We start from the raw sequence: 18,036 nt of genomic DNA on the forward strand, positions 1-18,036 counted from the left end.
TTCCCTGTTTTCCGCCGAGTTTTGCTTCTGTATTCATGAATACAATAACAAAAATACATCGAATACAGTCTATAACAACTGAAAATATAGCTATAGAAAATAATTTTGTAACACTTGTTTGGATCAATGTTTCCCATCATTTTATAATGTATTGTATTTTATTGTATCGTATCGTTTTATGAATATAATGTTTGGATAAATTGTATTGTTTGTTGTTGTTAAATAATATTTTGCTTATTGGTTTGACTGTATCGTACTGCACTGTAACTGATAAGTTTACTAAAATATCCTCAACTGTTTAAATATTAAATTAACAAAAAAATATGCATAAAAATAATTTTAAAAACAAAACAGAAGAACGTAAACCACCTTAAGAAAGCAGAACAAAGGAACGAGACAGAAGAAGGCAAAATAAAGGAGCACAACTAATTAAATCTGAGTTAAAAGCAAATTAGGAGAAAAAATAAAAGTGAAGGCGGCAAAACACCTTTAACGTTGGCGGCAGAAGTTCTGGAAAAAAATAAAATAGGTTATAGGTTGGAGATTTGGAGTTAAAATAGAAAAAGGTAAATGGTAAAATAAAATTGTGGAGTAATAAGTTAAGGCATAATTGGAAAGAAAATTAAGAAACAATCCCACCACACCAAATCGGTTATTTAAAAAAAGAGACTTTTCATTATTCCGAAATAATAAATTTAATAATAAGATACAACCAATTTTAATGAAACAATCAAACAAACATTATTTTGGAATTACAATACAATATGATAGTTTATTGCATGGGGATCAACTATCAAACAAGCTGTAAGTGGTAGCTATAGTAGTTTATGAAAATTTATCTAATAAAAACCATTTTAAAAAATGAACTGCGAGGCTATTACTGTATTAAATATTTTCTTCTCTCTCCCGTTTTCCAATCTAGGAGAACCAAAACCCTTCCTTGAGCTACTTTTCCCTTGCTATCCTAGCGATCAGAGAAAGATGTCGTACTTGTTGCCTCACCTTCACTCGGGATGGGCGGTGGATCAGGCCATTCTCGCTGAAGAGGAACGCCTCGTCATTATCCGCTTCGGCCATGACTGGGACGAAACTTGCATGCAGGTACGCCCTAATGCCTTTCCCCCTCCTTTTGCATCCCCATATAGGAAACGATGTGCATATATTGTGTTTCTAGGATGTTTGTTTTAGTAAATTATGGGTTTATTGCTTTGGGTAATAATTTGCTGCGGTTTTTTTTTTTTAGTTTGTTCGGGAAACCCTAGGTTCTTGTGTATTCTTGATTACTGTAATTTCAACTGTTTTCACCATAAATGTTTTTTGGTTTCAGTTTTATGGTGCGTTGAACCAGCTGTATAGTCTTTTTATTTTTTAGTAGAAAAGAAGTTTTGGGTATTCCGTGTTTTGTTTGTTTAATGTCTTAGGATAATCAATTTGTAGTGGGTCTAAAATTTCTGTAATGTTTCTTCATATTAGAATTCAGAAATACAATTGCAATTAACGGATGGAAGCTGGGATTTAATGAATAAGGTCTATTACAATTAGTGGAGGAAAAATGGGCACGGGGGTTGGATTCGGACTGGTTGAACACTCCACAATCCATCTACCCATATTTTAGACGGGTTAAAAAAGGGGCTTGGGGAAGAAGCTGTTTGGGTTAAAACCGTTCAAAAAATTGCACGCTATGTCCCATAACGTGACTGGTTTTTGCGGAATGTTTCTATTTTTGACGGTCTTAGCGAAATGTCCCCCCCCCCCCTTTTTATACTTGAACATCTTAGTTCGTCAATATTTAAAGCGAGGTTGAGGTAGCTTGGACATGTCAAGATGAGAGACACATATGCCCTAGTGAGGAGGCGTGAGAGGTTGATGTTGATGGATCTAAGAAGAGGCGAGGTAGGCAAAAGAAGTATTTGGAAAAGGTGATTAGATAGGAGATGGTACATTTGCAACTTACTGAGGACATGACCCCTGATAAAAGGGTGTGGAGGTCGAGGATTAAGGTAGTAGGGTAATAGGTAGGCGGGCGCTTTTCTTCTCCATACTAGTATTACTGGTATTACATTCGTATTTTCTTATTTTTTAATCTCACTAACTGTTGTTTTGTTTCAATTATCTTATTTTGTTGTTATTGTTACTGCTTCCTTTTCCGTGGCTATTGTCTCTCTTTTCCATGAATGCCGGGATTATGCTTTACTTGAGCCGAGGGTATTTGTTACTTTTTTCTTAAATTACATATATATTGTTATTTTTTCCTTTCATTGTACCATTTTTTGTTGCTAAAGCCCACACTTAAATTGCGTTTGTGCTTAAAATCCTATTTGACCTGGAGCGCTTTTTGGAGCTTTTTACCTTTAGCAACACTACTCATCCACAAGATGAGTGTCACATAAATGTGGATGCTAAAATTGATGTGTGGGTACTAGATTAGATTAGCCTAAAAATGATCATATTCTCCGGAAGGGACAAGTAGCAGACATTGAGGATAAAATGAAAGAAGGTTGCTTGAGATGGTTGGTTATCTCTTGCGTTGGCCTCCGGATGTCAGCTTCCAGATTCACCAGTCATCTAAGTTGCTCGGACACGAGTGCGGGTGTCCGACACGGGTGTAGATCTAGAGGTCGGATCTTCGAGATGTAAATTCTAAGATTCAGGGATACGGATCCTAGTACGGATTGGCTAAAAAGAAAATAAAAAAGTAAAAAAATATTTAAATTATGAGAAATTTTGTGGAATATTTACATATAGCTTGTAAAGTATGGATTTCTTTTTTTTATTCTCAAGTTGTAGATAAGTAAATGATTGGTTTGCTAGATAAAATATGCTGTTTTCTCAAATGTACCCTAGTTTTGGTTCTGATTTCGGGAATCAAATTGTATCTCGTCTTGAATTTTTCCACCCGTCGTGGTCAAAGTACCCAAAATTATTTGACCAGATTCGATACGGATCCTATACCCACACCCATACTAGTGTCATGTCGACACGGATGCGGCACCTAAACTGCCGTGTCTGAGCAACTTAGCTGGTCATTAGGTGTGAAGACATGGTTATTGAAAGGGATAAGGTAGACCTAAAATCACATGAAAAGAAATGGTCTAGAAATGCCTACAATATGTTGGAATCAATGCGGACTTAACAAAATACTTAACAAAAGATAGGACATAATGGAAGAGAAAAATTGTATAGGCAATACAAATTAATTGGTAATATGCTTTACTCATGTTAATACGTTTACTTTAGGTCCTATGCTTTTTTGGAGTCCGTTAGCCCTATTAGAGATTCTCATGCAGTAGGAGATTTAGATAACTTCTTTTACTTTTTTTATTTTATTTTTGTTTTGTATAATCTTTGTCTAAGGTGATTATAAATGGAAAAATATGGTGAAGATTCATATGGCAGATTGCTACTTGTTTCGGACTGAGCCGCAAGTTACTATTTGGCCATTTTCCTATTCCATTTTGGGAGCCGCTTTCTGAAAGTTCTTTTTTTAACCTTATTTACAAAATAAAAACCTGGTCGATTGGAGTACCCTTCCTCCTTTTTGAGGCTTTTAGGCCTCCGATCAGTCAGGGGTTGACATGGGACCGGAGTTTTTGGGGAATCCGATGGTATTTGGATCAGTTTACAGCTTTGCGCTGCACACAACTATTCTACTGGATACATGCTACTTCCTACCCGCACATGTACTTGGTACCTCTTCCACCGAGGATTTCAAAAAGTTGAATTCAGAAATGAAATAATGATTAAAAAGAATCTAGCTTGAATTAGAATTCAGAAACAAAAGAAATGATAAGAAAGGAGTTTTACTTTTTGTTCCCCATCAATGATGACATCCTTCTGAGATTGAGACGACAAACAAAGCTCTTAACTGGAGGAAGGCTAATCTCAGCAGGGTCAATTTGAGCGGTTTCTGCTCATTAAGAAAAGCTAATCTCAGCAGTTTGTTTCATTTGTTGTTTAAATCGACTTCTCTTTTTACGTATATTGCTCCCCTCCATTTTACATATAACATTCCAGACCCCTTAAATTAATTCTTGTCCTCAAGAACTAGCAGCAATTCTGGAAACATGGCCCAGACGAAGTCAAAATCTTCCCATGTGGAGTCTTCTGGAGCTAAGTTTGTCCAATGCACCAGTTCCTTTACCACTCTCAAGTTGCCCCTTTTGACCCACTATCTCTGCAAGATTGCTGCTGGTTGAATGACCATGTTTATTGAGATCATATATATATGAAACATGGGGTGCACCCCAGAGTCAGAACGTAAACGCAGTCTATATGCCACCTTGCCCTTTCCGGAAACTTGAAGGCTCATCTGACATGGAACTTCAAATTTGTTAAATTCTTGTTCAGTTTTGTGCTTATGTGCATAAAATTTAACTTATTTCGTGCTTTGCTTTAGATTGTCTTTCTATAGCTGCTGAATTTGTTGCTCTTGGCTAAGAAATCCTCTGGTGCTGGTACATTAGCTTCTAATGAGGCTCCATTTGATATCTCAGGAGGCGATACCCATACCATGGATGAAATGGTACGCAATTCAAACCGTTATGGAAGTTTGAATTGCACCTCCGTTCAGCTAAACCAAGCCATTCCTTCCACTGATTGGGTCTATGAGCTGTCATACATCTCAAACAGGCAATATTACATCTATTCGCCCTCTTCGTCTGTCCATCTGATGGAGGGTGATAAGCTGTGCTGAAACTTAGTCGTGTCCACATTAATTTAAAATAACAATTCCTGCCAGCAGTTAATAAAAAATATACCGTTTCTATCAGAAAGGATGGTTTCAGGAGTTCATTTTAGCTTTCTGTTATCCCTTTAGTCATGCCGTCTACTACCACAAAGATGGTGTCCTTTCCTTGTGATTTGGACCTCTATGAAGTCTGCACTAATATGCTATGCATCCAAACCTGCTCAGGAACGGGTAAGAGTTATAGAAGCCCTAGGCTGGAAAGCTGTTTTTTTTATAAGGTAGGCTGGAGAACTGTTAGTTCTCTGGTTCAAGCTCCGGCGAAGATAAAAAAGCACTAGATAATTTCTTCGCATCTGTCTAAGCCTTTTGGTGACAGAGTTACCGGTACTTGAGCTGGTGGAAGATATCAGGTACCTGGTGCAATAGTCAAAGTGCAAGCTGGCACGAACACCATTATCATAAAGAAAGAGTTGTAGAAGCCCTAGGTAGGGTATTTTTCTTCCTTGCTTCTTTGGTACATTTCACAATAGTTCACATAGGACTTCACATTTTCTTTAAGCTTAGGCCAGGAAACTCTCTTTAATGTACCTACTTGACTTGAGTGTCCACCTACTGGTGAGTCATATTGTTGCTTGACTATTTGCTGCCTTAAATCCCCTGAACTTTCAATATACCCTTCATTTTTATAACTAAAACTACAGATTGTAAGCTAAACTTGTCTCTGCTCTGAGGCTGTACTGTGAGCTCTCTCTTTTTTATCAGGGAAGCTGGTTTTTGGGTGGTTGGTAGGTTGGGGATAATATGGGCATAAGTGGTATTTTTAATTGATGCATTTACTATGCAGTAATATAACATCACTAGTAAATTTATTCGCGCGTCGCGTGGTCTTAAGATGCATCAGTAGATTTATGCAATACACAATTTTAAGAAGCATTAGTAGATTTATGTAACACCGCCAAATGATCTTGATCTCGTACTGGAGGAGTGATGTAACGTGAGTGAGGTAAAGAGTTTCCACCTCCTTTAAACATGGAATATATAAAGGCTTGGAAAGAGAAAAGAACCAAAATATTAAATACTTTGACTTTCTTTAAGCATCAAATACCGTTAAAACTTCACTACCTCAAAGTCAATAACAACAGTGCAATAGTCCCAGAAAATAATGGTGAATGGAGACTATTACACGCCTAGAACTCTTGAATACATTCATGCTTCTATTTTATCGATGAAAGACTTTCCTGTCCTGTAGAGATTTAATTCTATAAATTTACCATCTCAAATTAAGTATGCATAAAAGACATTCATAATAAGAAATAACTGTCTCAAATTACGTATGCATGTGCAAAAGATAATTTTGAGAATTAGAAATATACAGATAAACAAAAAAGCCATGGCATGGAGAAAATTGGAAAAGAAAATGTAAAAATGGCAAAGAAACACCAAGAGGAAGGCTATGCCCTAAAGGTGAGCGTGCCTATTATTGGACTACATGATAAAAATCATGAACAGGGAAACACCACATCAAGGAAAAGATCAATACTTAAACCGTTTAACGCAAAATGTTATAACGACAATTAATATACCTAAAGTATTTAGTATTGGCACTCCAATTATTCTCCAACATATACTAATTGACCCTGTTGATAGAAGAGTTACCTACTGCAAATGCATATTCTTCAGTAACTGAAATCTCATTTCAATAAATCTCGCATGGAATTCTCCATTGTTTCTGGGAAAGTTGACTGTATGTGTACTTGTTTGTGGGAAAGAAAATAAGCTAAAGAGTAGTTAGGAAAATTAATGGGAAAAGGAGGAAGAGACGTTCTTTTCAATCAGTCTCGATTGGAATTCCCCATTGTTTCTGGTAATGTTGATTGTACGTGTACTTATTTGTGGGAAAGAAGATAAATAAAGAGGAATAATTAAGAAAATTAATGGAAAGAAGAGGAAGAGACATTTTGTTTTACTCCATCCGTTCATTTTTAGTTGTCCACTATTGACTTTGCACACCCTTTAAGAAATAATAAATAAAGTGCAAAATTTACCATGATACCCATATTAATTGATGCATATTTTTAATAGTTTTGAGAAAATAATTTGAAATGAGTAATTAATAATGTGGGTATAACAGGAAAAAAGAAATTGTTTTCTCTTGATGCGCTAAAAGTGACAAGTAAAAGTCTATTTTTAGAATACTAGATAAGTAAAAGTGGACGGAGGGAGTAGCTTTTTTTTAGGAAAATGCAAACGGATTGTTTGTATTTTTATTTAATACACTTTATGTGCTTTAATTTTTGTGACTCTTCTATACCTCACTGTTATAATTCTTTGTTGTAGTTATAAAGAGACCCCCAAAATAACCAAAAAGTGGAAATAATAAATGGTAATTAGGATCCTTGGCCAAAGAGAGGTGCAACTCATCTCTTATTTTCCCTACTTTATATAGATATATAGATTTGGCTTCTCTCATCTCCTGCCTGGGGAGGGTTCACAGTGGCATACTGATTCCCCCCCCCCCTTCCCCCTTCTCTGGCACACACATTTTTCCCTTGCTATAAAATCTGTAAAACTCTATTTGGTTTTAGCTGGTTATTTCTTCTGGCGTTTCAGATGGACGAGGTGCTGGCTTCGGTTGCAGATACATTAAAGAATTTTGCTGTCATATATCTGGTGGACATCACAGAGGTCCCTGATTTTAACACAATGTATGAGTTGTACGATCCATCCACTATCATGTTCTTCTTCAGGAACAAGCACATCATGATTGATCTTGGCACAGGAAACAATAACAAGATCAACTGGGCTCTCAAAGATAAACAAGAGTTCATTGATATTGTTGAGACAGTGTACCGTGGTGCGAGAAAGGGTCGTGGTCTAGTTATTGCACCTAAAGATTACTCTACCAAGTATCGTTACTGAGTGTCTGTGATATTGTACTGAACTATAAGATACTTTATGATTAAACTGAATCAGCTGTCAAGACCCAGAAGTGTACAATAACTTTCCATTAGTTGCAAGTGGAAAGACCTCTAGTCTTGTTCAAACCATGTTATGATAAATTATATTGACTATATTGAAATTGTGCTTTTGTGGTTTCGGCTTCAGCATGTGCTAGGTGCCATAAGTGAACGAGTAGATTAGGGAGAAGATTTAACTATTCAGGTAGCTTTTGGTTTCTCTACTCTTTACAACGATTTCCATCAGTTCTGCTAACGCTACAATACGCATTTTGCAACTCCAATTTCTATAATGGAATAAAGTCTGATCAGGATATCAGGTAATGGAAGGGTTTAGCATCTAACTTCTTAGTGTGCATATGTGTGGTTGAGCGCATTCTATGTTTTTCTTAATGTTTTACCTCTTAAATATGTAAAGTGTAATACAAGGCAATCTCATAGGTGAAGCTTTGTTTTTCTATAAGCAGACTTTGAGGCCCTTGGGACAGGAACTGATTAGGCCATATAGTAACTTTACATTTATGTTGCAAGATTTATCTGCTTGCACTTGTATTCTGGAATGAAAGTGTTCACTATTTTCTGTCCTTCCCAAACAAACTTTGTAGAGACCCCACAAGTTCCACTAGAGCCATACCAATCATATACCATGTAGCACCTGCAAGAATGACCTTCAGCCATGAGCTGTTGACAATGTCTAATGCGAGAGAACCACCAATATGATCGTTGAGTCTAGCAGTCGCTTCTTCTCCAAGTTTTAACCAAACTATAGTTGCTGCTGCTGTTGCTGTTGCGAATGGCACTCTCCAGAGCCAGGGATTGCCTTGAATTTTCTCCTTAGGTGAGAAAGCTTCATCATAGAATTCTACCGGTGTTTTGGGAGAAGAAGCATTCGAGGAAACTTCATCCACCAAACTAGTGTTTGTTGCTTCTGGAAGTGCAGGGGTTGATGGAGACCAATACTCATCGTTGCACCTTTGATTAACTGTTGCTTTGGCTTGTTTCATAGTTTCTGCAGCAGCTCTGAGCTTCTTAATGTCGGGTTCAATTAGCCTTCTCCTAACTGGTACCAAAGCCTGGACAGCTTCTGCAGTCCCTATAATAGGTGATTGCCAGTAGACCCAACTTGACATTGCCCGGATTGCTTGAAATGCTGACATTCGTGCTTCTTTTTGCACATATGAAGCCTGAAATATAGTAAGAGTTATATGTCAAACGGAGGTTACCCTGGTTGGCCCTGTCACCGGCTAAATCGCTATTACATTTGAACATTTGTGCTAATATATTCAGAACAAGGATTACCTTAGGGTTGGTTTTGGAAGCTTTATTCAAGGCATCTTGATATCTGCTTTGAAATTTGTCTAGATCATCAAATATATTCGAGGTGCGAGCACCAACAGTATTGCCAGCACCAATTCTAACATTGCCTCGCGGCTTCTTGGACATTAGGAATTCAAGTGCAGCCAAGTTTGACCTCTCAACAACCCTATGAGAACATGTCAGAAAGAAGAAGTAAGCAAGCAATTAACTATCAATGTTTGAACTCCCAATTAGTAAATAGTCTTACGAGATGCAATCAACTGGACATGCATCTATAGCTTCTTGAATTTTGGGTTCAGTATCAGCCCACTGAGCAACTACTCTGGCTCTTCCATACACAGATTCAACAGCAAATGTCTTTTCAGCGAATAATGCACACTTTAGGCAACCTACACACTTGACTTCATCAACAAACACAGCTCTTTCTTCATTCTCTGGACCACACCATGCTGAATATAAAGGTTTTCCTGTGTACCCCCTTAAGTCTGCAATTTTTGTCAGTTCCTGCATTATTTGATTACAAGACAAACATTAAAGAAGGATGTGCTTAAGCTGATTTAAAGACCAATTTTTAGGATAATACAAGGTAACAAGGAAAGTGAGGGAAAGATTTTTTTTTTCTCTTAAAGAAGATAGGCATAGTCTACCTAAGAATTATCGTGAATTCAGGATTTAAAGTTAGTGGACGTGAAGTTTCTTTTGCATATGTATACATAGTCTGAATCAGAAGCAGTAGATTTAGTAGGATCCATAAAACACGTCCGAGATGGATGGAATGACAGTGATTTTATACAAGGTGCACAATACTAAACAAAAGTGATTTAACAATCAAAAGACTACTACTTTTTCCACCATGTACATGGATGAACTGACCTTATCATAAGCCATACGTGCAATTGGATCAGAAAGAAGAGCATAGGCTTCATTGAGGATAATAGCCATGTCATGACCAGGTACTCCGGCGATATCTGGGTGGCATCGCTTCTGCAGCATCCTATAGGCCAGCTTAATCTGAGCCTGGTTAGATGAACTATCAACTCCAAGAAGATCATAGAGGTCAAAGTCAGTGATTGAAGAAGAATAAGCTCTGCATATCATGAGAGATTTATTTGTATTAATATTAATATTGTTGTGGGATTTCCATGAATTTGCTAGTGGAGTTCTAGGATTTGGAAGTTTGTTTATGCTTTTGTTGGGAATGGTTTGTATTGGTAGAGTTAAAGAATGCATTTGTTTCTGCTGGAGGGGAGAGAGGAAAAAAGTGGCAGGAAAGAGTTAGGTTTTCTTCTTTTTGGCTTGGGCAGATATTTTTTTTTTTGTGGGGAAGATATTTGCATATTTCACATCACAAGAAAGTTTGAGAAGTTTAAATTTGCTTCCAAGTGCCACCAGAAATTCCGAAGACTTTATAGTCACACTGTCAATTTGTTTACCTATTTCTTTTTTGGTCCGTTTAAAAAAGAATGACCTCTTTCTAACTTTGGTAACAATTTAGCTTAAATTTATAATTCCACCCTTAATGAAAAGTTTTTATAACCACACAAATACTCTGGCCTCCTTTTTGACTTGTTTAAGATTACAAATCCAAAAGTCTTCACTTTTTCTTAAATTTCTTGCCTAGTCAAACAGGTTCACATAAATTGGAACGGAGGAAGTAGTTGAATAAAACTTTTAGACATGAAAAAGTAATAAAAATGTGTAAAGCCTCATGTATTTTTCTACTCCCTCCGTATCAATTTAGATGAGCTGGTTTGACTAGGTACAGAGTTTAAGTAAAAAGAAAAACTTTTGAAATTTATGGTCTTAAAAGCTTTAGGGGCAAAAACTTTGTGCGGCCATGACATTTGTGTGGTTATAAAAGCTTCTCATTAAGGGTAAAATATGTAAAATAAAAATTTAAAGTTGAATTATTTTCAAATTTAGAAATGTGTCATTTATTTTGAAATAAACTAAAAAGGAAGGTATCTCATCTAATTTGAAACGGGGGAGTATTTAATTTGAGCTAATTACAATCCTAATGAACATGTTTGGATTATTCCTAAAGTGTAAGCGGACCTATGCATAGATGGCGAGGGTTCTTGCGGTATTCTGGTGTGAGTTTAGCTCGATTTAAAAACTAAATACTACTTCATATACTTTAGAGAGTACATGATTTCAGGTAACGCAGCACAATTGCATTTGCAATGTTATATTATATTGGTAAGAATAGAGCCAATATATTGGTAAGAATAGAGCCAATATATATAACTTTGATGGAATAAAGTAATGAGCCAAAAAGTCTTTTGCAAAACTACACATGGTGTGAAAAAAAAGAAAAGAATGACCAAACGAAGCAAGAGTATGAATATGTGAGATCGAAATCAACACTAGGAACTCTTTGTATCAAGGCCCGAACGGAGTGCTCGTCATCGGACCTGATAAGATGATGCACCCCGGACTCGGGACGAGTTCTGAGGCTTCGGGAAGTGCAATTAATGGTTGTAGGCGACAGATAAAGGGCCGTATATCCGGAACTGAAGGAACATCTAAACACATTAGATTTAGCGCATAAATCATAAAACGAGAACTTACTTGTTCTTCGTGGCGCGGAAGCAAAAAATGGACGAACGCGGCTGGAATCACTGGTCGGTGGTGGTTGTCACATTGTGACGGAGCAACCCCATATATCACAATCTAAACCCTAACTGAAATTGAGAGAGAAGAGCATATAAAATATACTGCAGAGAGTCCTACTTTATTGTACACAGTAAGTGTACTTATATAGGGACTACTAGGGTTACAGTAATTACTAAAATTACTGTGTTTTACACTAGTGGGCCCTAAGAGAACCCCTTATGGGTGTGACTCTATTTCCTACATCTCCCACTCACACATAATGGGAGTGCTAATCTAGCCCGAGAAACATATTCTCAACTCATCTCCTCAATCATTCATACAGGGAAGTAGACCGTGCGACCAACATACTGTGAGAGCTAAGTACTATACATCTGTTAGGAGTATATAGACTCCCGCTGAGTGCGAACCTGCAAGTAGATCATAAAGTATGCAGTACCCTAGATCATATAAATCACATTTGATATCGTCTCAAAATCTTATATATCATTATTTCTTGTATTCACAATCATAACTCATAAGTTATAATTGGTGCACCAGTGAATATAAATAAATGAGATTCCATCAATGATTTTCCTCTTCTCGCGATTCCCTTAACATTAATATGACTGCTTTTCTAGATATGCTCCGCTAGACCGAATCTGTGTACATAGTCTTTTGGAAACATACTAAGATAGCTAACATAATACTAAGTCTCAAGTATCTGATCGGAGTCTCTAAGGATACAAAATCTTAAACTATCATAAAAGCTTTGGGTCTCACACAACAATAAGTTGAGAATGGACTTATATTAACTCAATTGGTCGACATTAGCACACATGGTATGAAACATGTGCTATAACATTTTTTCCCTTTTCCCAAGGAGCGTATGTCTTTATCTCATAAAGAATACTGTACAGATGATATTTAGACACCATAAGTATCTAAATTTTAGTTCTTTGATCTATAATATCATTTTTAACTCACATCTGGCTCACAAAAGTAGACTAGGTGAACGTTTTTCACCCTAATGACCTTATGTAATTGTTTAAGCGACATTCTAATTTTAAGCGAATAGCTCTCAAATTATGCTTATGATAATTTTGCTTAAAATCATGTCTCATCTCCTCACATTACTAAGATAAGGAGGTAATTGCCTGTGTGAGAAGGCCAACCTCTTGTCTACCCAACATACTTATTAAAAAATAAAGAATGCACATAACATTTAACAATAAAAATATGTATGTATATAAATCAACTTTATTGATAATCAGAGAATATCAGTTTTGTGAACACGAGAAAACAAATAACAAAATAAAGTATCTCAGAGTCTACACAAGCCTTGAGACCTAGTGTGTCTCACAAATGCATCTCTAGACAAAGGCTTGGTCAATGGATCTGCTAATATATCTTTTGTAGACACATACTTCACATTCACTACCTTGCGTCTAACCATGTCTCTCGCATAGTTATACTTGATATCTATATGTTTGGTTTTACAATGAAACTTAGGGTACTTGGTGGAGGATATTGCAGCCTCACTGTCATAGTAGACTAATATTGGTTCAGTATTTTCAGTGATATCCAACAAGTGCTCCAAGAACCTTTTCAACCAAACAGCTTCTTGTGTTGCTGATGCGAGAGCCACGTATTCAGCTTCCATCATAGATAGTTATACACATGATTGTTTCTTACTACTCCAAGATATGGCCCCATCACTGAGTAAGAAATATATCCTAAGGTAGACTTCCTCTTGTCTAGATCTCCTCCATGGTATAAACGCAATGGTCTTCATCCATCATGGTAAAATCATTGAATACAAAAACATTCTGAAAGCGTATCTACCATTGCTTTGAAGATTGTTTGAGGCCATAAATAGACTTCAAAAGTCTACAAACCTTTTGTTCGTGGTCCTTTTCAATGAAACACTCAGGTTGTTCCATATATATTTCTTCATCTAGTTCTCCATTGAGAAAGGCAGTCTTTACATCCATCTGATGTAATTCAAGATCCAAGCTAGCAACAATAGCTAGAACCACGCGAACTGAGGTAAATCGTACAACAGGCGAGAAAGTCTCTTCGTAGTCTATTCCTTTCTACTGTGTATACCCTTTTGCCACCAGTCGAGCCTTATATCTCTCAACTGTGCCATCAGCCTTGAGCTTAACTTTGAGAACCCATTTGCTCCCAATTGCTTTGCGTCCTTCAGGGATGTCAACTAGTTCCCAAACTTTGTTGACTCTCATAGACTCCAATTCATCTTCCATTATTTTTGTCCATTTATCCTTAGCAGGGCATGAGAGAGCCTCTTTTACATTTTTAGGCTTGTTTTCTTCTTGCAGGAGCATCATAAAGAGTTCGCCGCCTTCAACATCAAATCTTCGGCGGGGAATATTTTTACGAGAACCACGTCTTAGTTGTGATTCATCATTTTTCCCATTTGGATAAATGTTGCTCCCACTCGGATCAAGATCATTCATCCTACTCCCATTTGGAACAAGATCTGTGACCATCTCGCTCCCACTTGGAACAAGATCCATTTGGTCACTTCTATTAAATGTAGAAGGATTACTTTCATTCGCATATGATGATTAATGAGGTATTTGATGAGAAACTAATTCATCATCTGCTAAAATTCTCCCACTCGAATGAAGTGATCCTTGTACTTCTTGATCCATTATCTCAAATAAGGTTAGGTCTTGACCTACCTCTCCCTTCTAAGGGAATTCATCCTCTAAGAATGTGACATCTCGTGATTCAAACTCAGTTACACTCCCACTGTCTTGCTAACCTATAAATACATAGCCCTTTGAGGTTTCAGAGTATCTTATAAAGATACTTTTCTTTCCCCTCAAGCCTAATTTGCCATATTTGTGAGAGGAATCTTGTGTATAGGCAGCACAACCCCAAGGTCTTAATACACTCAAGTCGAGTTGTCTTCTAATCCATAACTCATACGGGGTAGTAGTAACTGATTTTGTAGGCTCTCAGTTAAGAACAAAGGTAGAAGTAAGCAACACATCACCCTAGTAACTAATTGGGAGGTTAGCTTGTGCAGACATTAACCTAACCATTTCTAGGAACGTTCTATTTCTTCTCTCCGCAATACCATTTTGTTGTGGAGTATTTGGGATAGTCAACTGATGAACTATTCCCTTTTCATCACATAAACTGTTAAACTAGGTTGATAAGTATTCGCGACCACATTTAGTTCGAAGAGTTTTTATCTTCCTGTCTAATTGATTTTCCACTAAGCTCGTATGGCGTTTGAAGCAACTTATTGCTTCTGCTTTGTGGGAAATTAAATAGACATAATTGAAACGTGTAAAGTCATCAATAATTGTGATGAAATAACTTGCTCCATGCCTAGACCTAACATTCATAGGCCCACAAATGTCTGAATGGACTAATTCCAAAGGGTATTCGGTTCTAGTCGCCTGACCAAAAGGTTTTCTTGCAAATTTTTTAGCTAGACAATTTTCACAAGTGGACAACTCCACATGTTCAATGCTGGAAAGCAAACCTTATTTTGCTAAACTTTGTATTCTTTGTTGGCCAATATAACCAAGTCTAGCATGCCATATGTTTACATCACTATCATATTTATATGAAGAAACAAATATAGAAAAACTAGAATTATTATTAAATGAATCATAATCCAAATCCATAATAATTAAACCTCCGGTCATATGACCAAAATGAAATAAAGTTGAACCAAAAGTCAACTTGGCAGAATTGCCATGACAAAATAAGTCAAATCCTAGCTTAAGCAAAACTGAAACTGAAATAACATTTCGGCGAATTGTTGGTGCAAAGAGAACATCATGTAGTATTAGGTCTCGACCACCATGCAGGACTAACTTGCATGTATTGATCCCTTCAAAAACAACTTTATTTTTGTTGCTCACATATATCCACTTTGCTCCACGTGGAACTCGCTGAAATTCAATGAAGGCACTGCATTCCCAGGCTATGTCGTTCGTTGATCCTAAGTCTACAATCCACAAAGGATTAAATTCAGTTAGAAAAATAGAACTAGAAACACAAAGTTCACTAATTCGAGCATCGTGAAATACCTTTCTTGGAGGCTCAGAGCAGCCTCTGGCATAATTACCTATTTTGTCACAATCATAACATTTCACTTAATAACTTTGACACGTTTGGGACGTTTGTTATTGCCTTTTTTAGTCTTTGTTCTTTTAGAAGGCTGAGCTGACTGAGCTTGAGGTGGACCTATCTTCTTTCCCCAGTTACTTTTCTTTGAATCACTATTGGTTTTGGAGGTTGTTGCCATGTGCAACTCAGCTATTAACGATGTTACCCCCCATGTTTTCGTACGTAAGAGTATGTTGTAAGTCAATTAATGTAAGCTCAGAAATGAAATCATTTTTGAAAAGTTTACAAAGTTAGTTAATCATGTTAATGTGGAGGTTACAAATATTGAAGATTATGAACAACAAGTACAAAGAGGGTTGGAAGGTTCTGAAGCTAAAGGATTTGAAGAAAACAATATTTCATCGAAAGTCGACAAGTTGGGAATGTTATAACATGTACTTTTGGGGTGAGACTAGGGTGCTTAAGATGATAAGGAGGTTATGTTATGAATTAGGTTAGTCGTATGATAGTCGTGTGTTATGTTTTGAAGTCAAGCGAGTTGTGGAAACGTTCATAAGTTTTACTGAAAATTTGGGTAAAATGTAACTACGATTTTCTCCCAATATACTTAGAGTTATGGGGTGTTCCACCCATCAAATTGAATATATATGAGTCTACTTTCCATCACATTAAACTGTTTATCAATACAACACTGGAGTAGAGAGATACATATATTTTTGCGAGACTGCATAGGCTGTTAGGTGACAAGTAGGTGTGTCACCTACTTGCTTAAATGAGAGCCCAAAAATGGGCCATTTCGGATTGTCCAAAGAGTCCATTTAAAGTCCTATTTTCTTCATATATTAGACTGAAAATAGGTCATATAAACCACACATAAGTTCTACAAAAATCCTCCCAAATATTTCCTACAAACCCTAATTGATTTTCTCTCCCTCAAGTTCTAATTGGAGGTAAAACCTAGAGTTTGAAGAACCAAGATAGGAGCTGAGTTATCCAACAAATAAGGTGATTTTACTGCTCTCTTTCATCCATTTTTTCTGCTTTAAATTCATGGTAAGTTGTTCTATACTTGTAAGAACTGACGGGACGGTGATCGGAAGCAGCGAGTTTGAGTTATTCACTTGTAGCGGACTGTTTTGTGGACTATTTTGTATTGCTATTGGGCTGCGTGTTTTACTACTGTTTTGTGGAGTTTTGGAGGAGGAAGAGTGTGGAGAAACACCATATAACTATAGAGTGGTGGTCTGGTCGTTCGTTGTAACATTTCCTGGTCGTTTGACGCTACTACGATGGTCGTTTTGTATATGAAAAGACTGGTGTGTGTTGGGCTGTTTTGTAGTATTTGATGGTGTATATAAGGCTGGAAAATAATGTATATATGTTGTTATTGTTGTGTTCTTGTATTGTTGGTGTTATCTTTAATTTGGAGGAAGGAAGGATTATAGGGAGATGCTGCCCGTTTTAATACAAAATAAGCTTATCGTTCGTTGTGCGATAGTTGTACCTTTCGTAACATAATGATAATATTATTATCGTTTTTGTAGATTAAGGTGCGAAGAGGCGAGTTCAACTTGGTGATTGTCTAGATTGTGACAAGGTATGTTAAGGCTAAATGTGTTTGAAAACAAGACATAAAGAGAAGTTCATACTCCCGAATTTATATACATTATCCCAGTCTCATAAGTTACAGTATTCTCCCTTATCGGTACTTCATATTCAGTTTAGTTTTATCTTCTATCAATCAAGATAACAGAGTGTGTATGTGTGTGTTGTATGTGTATATATATATATATAGTATCACAGTATCTTCACCACCATCGGGCTATAATCGATGGGCAGGCCCCTATTAGGCAACCTCTAATCGGATGGTGAGTTATATACCGAGCCTACTGTGGCCGAGTGCCTATGAGCGAGCCTGGTATGGCCGAGATACAGAGCCTAGTATGGCCGAGTGCCTATGAGCGAGCCTACTACGGCAGAGCAGTTGCATATACCGAGCCTTATAAGGCTGGACAACTATTTTACTTACTATATTGAGAGAGTTGAGTCAGTATCAGCAGGTAAGCATATCTTCAGATTATCTTTGACTCCCAATTACTTTCAGTTATTATATTATCAGTTCAGTTTCAGCTTTCAGTTATCCTGTTGCCTTACATACTCGGTACTTTATTTCGTACTGACGTCCTTTTTTGCCAGGGACACTGAATTTCATGCCTACAGGTCCTCATTGACAGTTGGACAGACCCTCCCAACAGACAGAGTCAAACATCAGTTTAGTTGGTAAGCTCCACTTCCTCGGAGTTGCCAGGTCTACACCTTGTAGTCCATTTTATATATACAGGTTTGATGGGTAGGTCGAGGCCCTGT

At 37.0% G+C, this 18,036-nt stretch overlaps 2 protein-coding genes across 2 annotated transcripts; one reads left to right on the plus strand and one right to left on the minus strand.

Moving 5' to 3' along the window:
- The first annotated feature begins 869 nt into the window (after positions 1–869).
- LOC107819142 (thioredoxin-like protein YLS8) lies at positions 870–7,772 on the plus strand. Its single transcript, XM_016645230.2, has 2 exons — positions 870–1,101; positions 7,298–7,772. Exons 1-2 carry the CDS (start codon positions 982–984, stop codon positions 7,604–7,606), a joined length of 429 nt encoding a protein of 142 aa, XP_016500716.1. The 5' UTR covers positions 870–981; the 3' UTR covers positions 7,607–7,772.
- A 255-nt stretch (positions 7,773–8,027) lies between these two features.
- LOC107819141 (chaperone protein dnaJ C76, chloroplastic) lies at positions 8,028–10,300 on the minus strand. Its single transcript, XM_016645229.2, has 4 exons — positions 9,835–10,300; positions 9,209–9,465; positions 8,944–9,127; positions 8,028–8,828 (listed from the first exon to the last, which is right to left on the minus strand). Exons 1-4 carry the CDS (start codon positions 10,189–10,191, stop codon positions 8,217–8,219), a joined length of 1,410 nt encoding a protein of 469 aa, XP_016500715.2. The 5' UTR covers positions 10,192–10,300; the 3' UTR covers positions 8,028–8,216.
- Between the last annotated feature and the right edge of the window lie 7,736 nt (positions 10,301–18,036).

The sequence above is a fragment of the Nicotiana tabacum genome, chromosome 16 (assembly GCF_000715075.1).
Source record: "Nicotiana tabacum cultivar K326 chromosome 16, ASM71507v2, whole genome shotgun sequence".
Taxonomy (NCBI): Eukaryota; Viridiplantae; Streptophyta; class Magnoliopsida; order Solanales; family Solanaceae; genus Nicotiana; species Nicotiana tabacum.

Excerpts from the sequence above, each read along its gene's own strand:
- LOC107819142 (XM_016645230.2), top strand. The coding sequence starts at position 982 with ATGTCGTACTTGTTGCCTCACCTTCACTCGGGATGGGCGGTGGATCAG. Across the intron at positions 1,102-7,297 it reads GGGACGAAACTTGCATGCAG|ATGGACGAGGTGCTGGCTTC; the intron begins GTACGCCCTAAT and ends CTGGCGTTTCAG.
- LOC107819141 (XM_016645229.2), bottom strand. The coding sequence starts at position 10,191 with ATGCATTCTTTAACTCTACCAATACAAACCATTCCCAACAAAAGCATA. Across the intron at positions 9,466-9,834 it reads CACGTATGGCTTATGATAAG|GAACTGACAAAAATTGCAGA; the intron begins GTCAGTTCATCC and ends CAAATAATGCAG. Across the intron at positions 8,829-8,943 it reads CTTCCAAAACCAACCCTAAG|GCTTCATATGTGCAAAAAGA; the intron begins GTAATCCTTGTT and ends ACTATATTTCAG.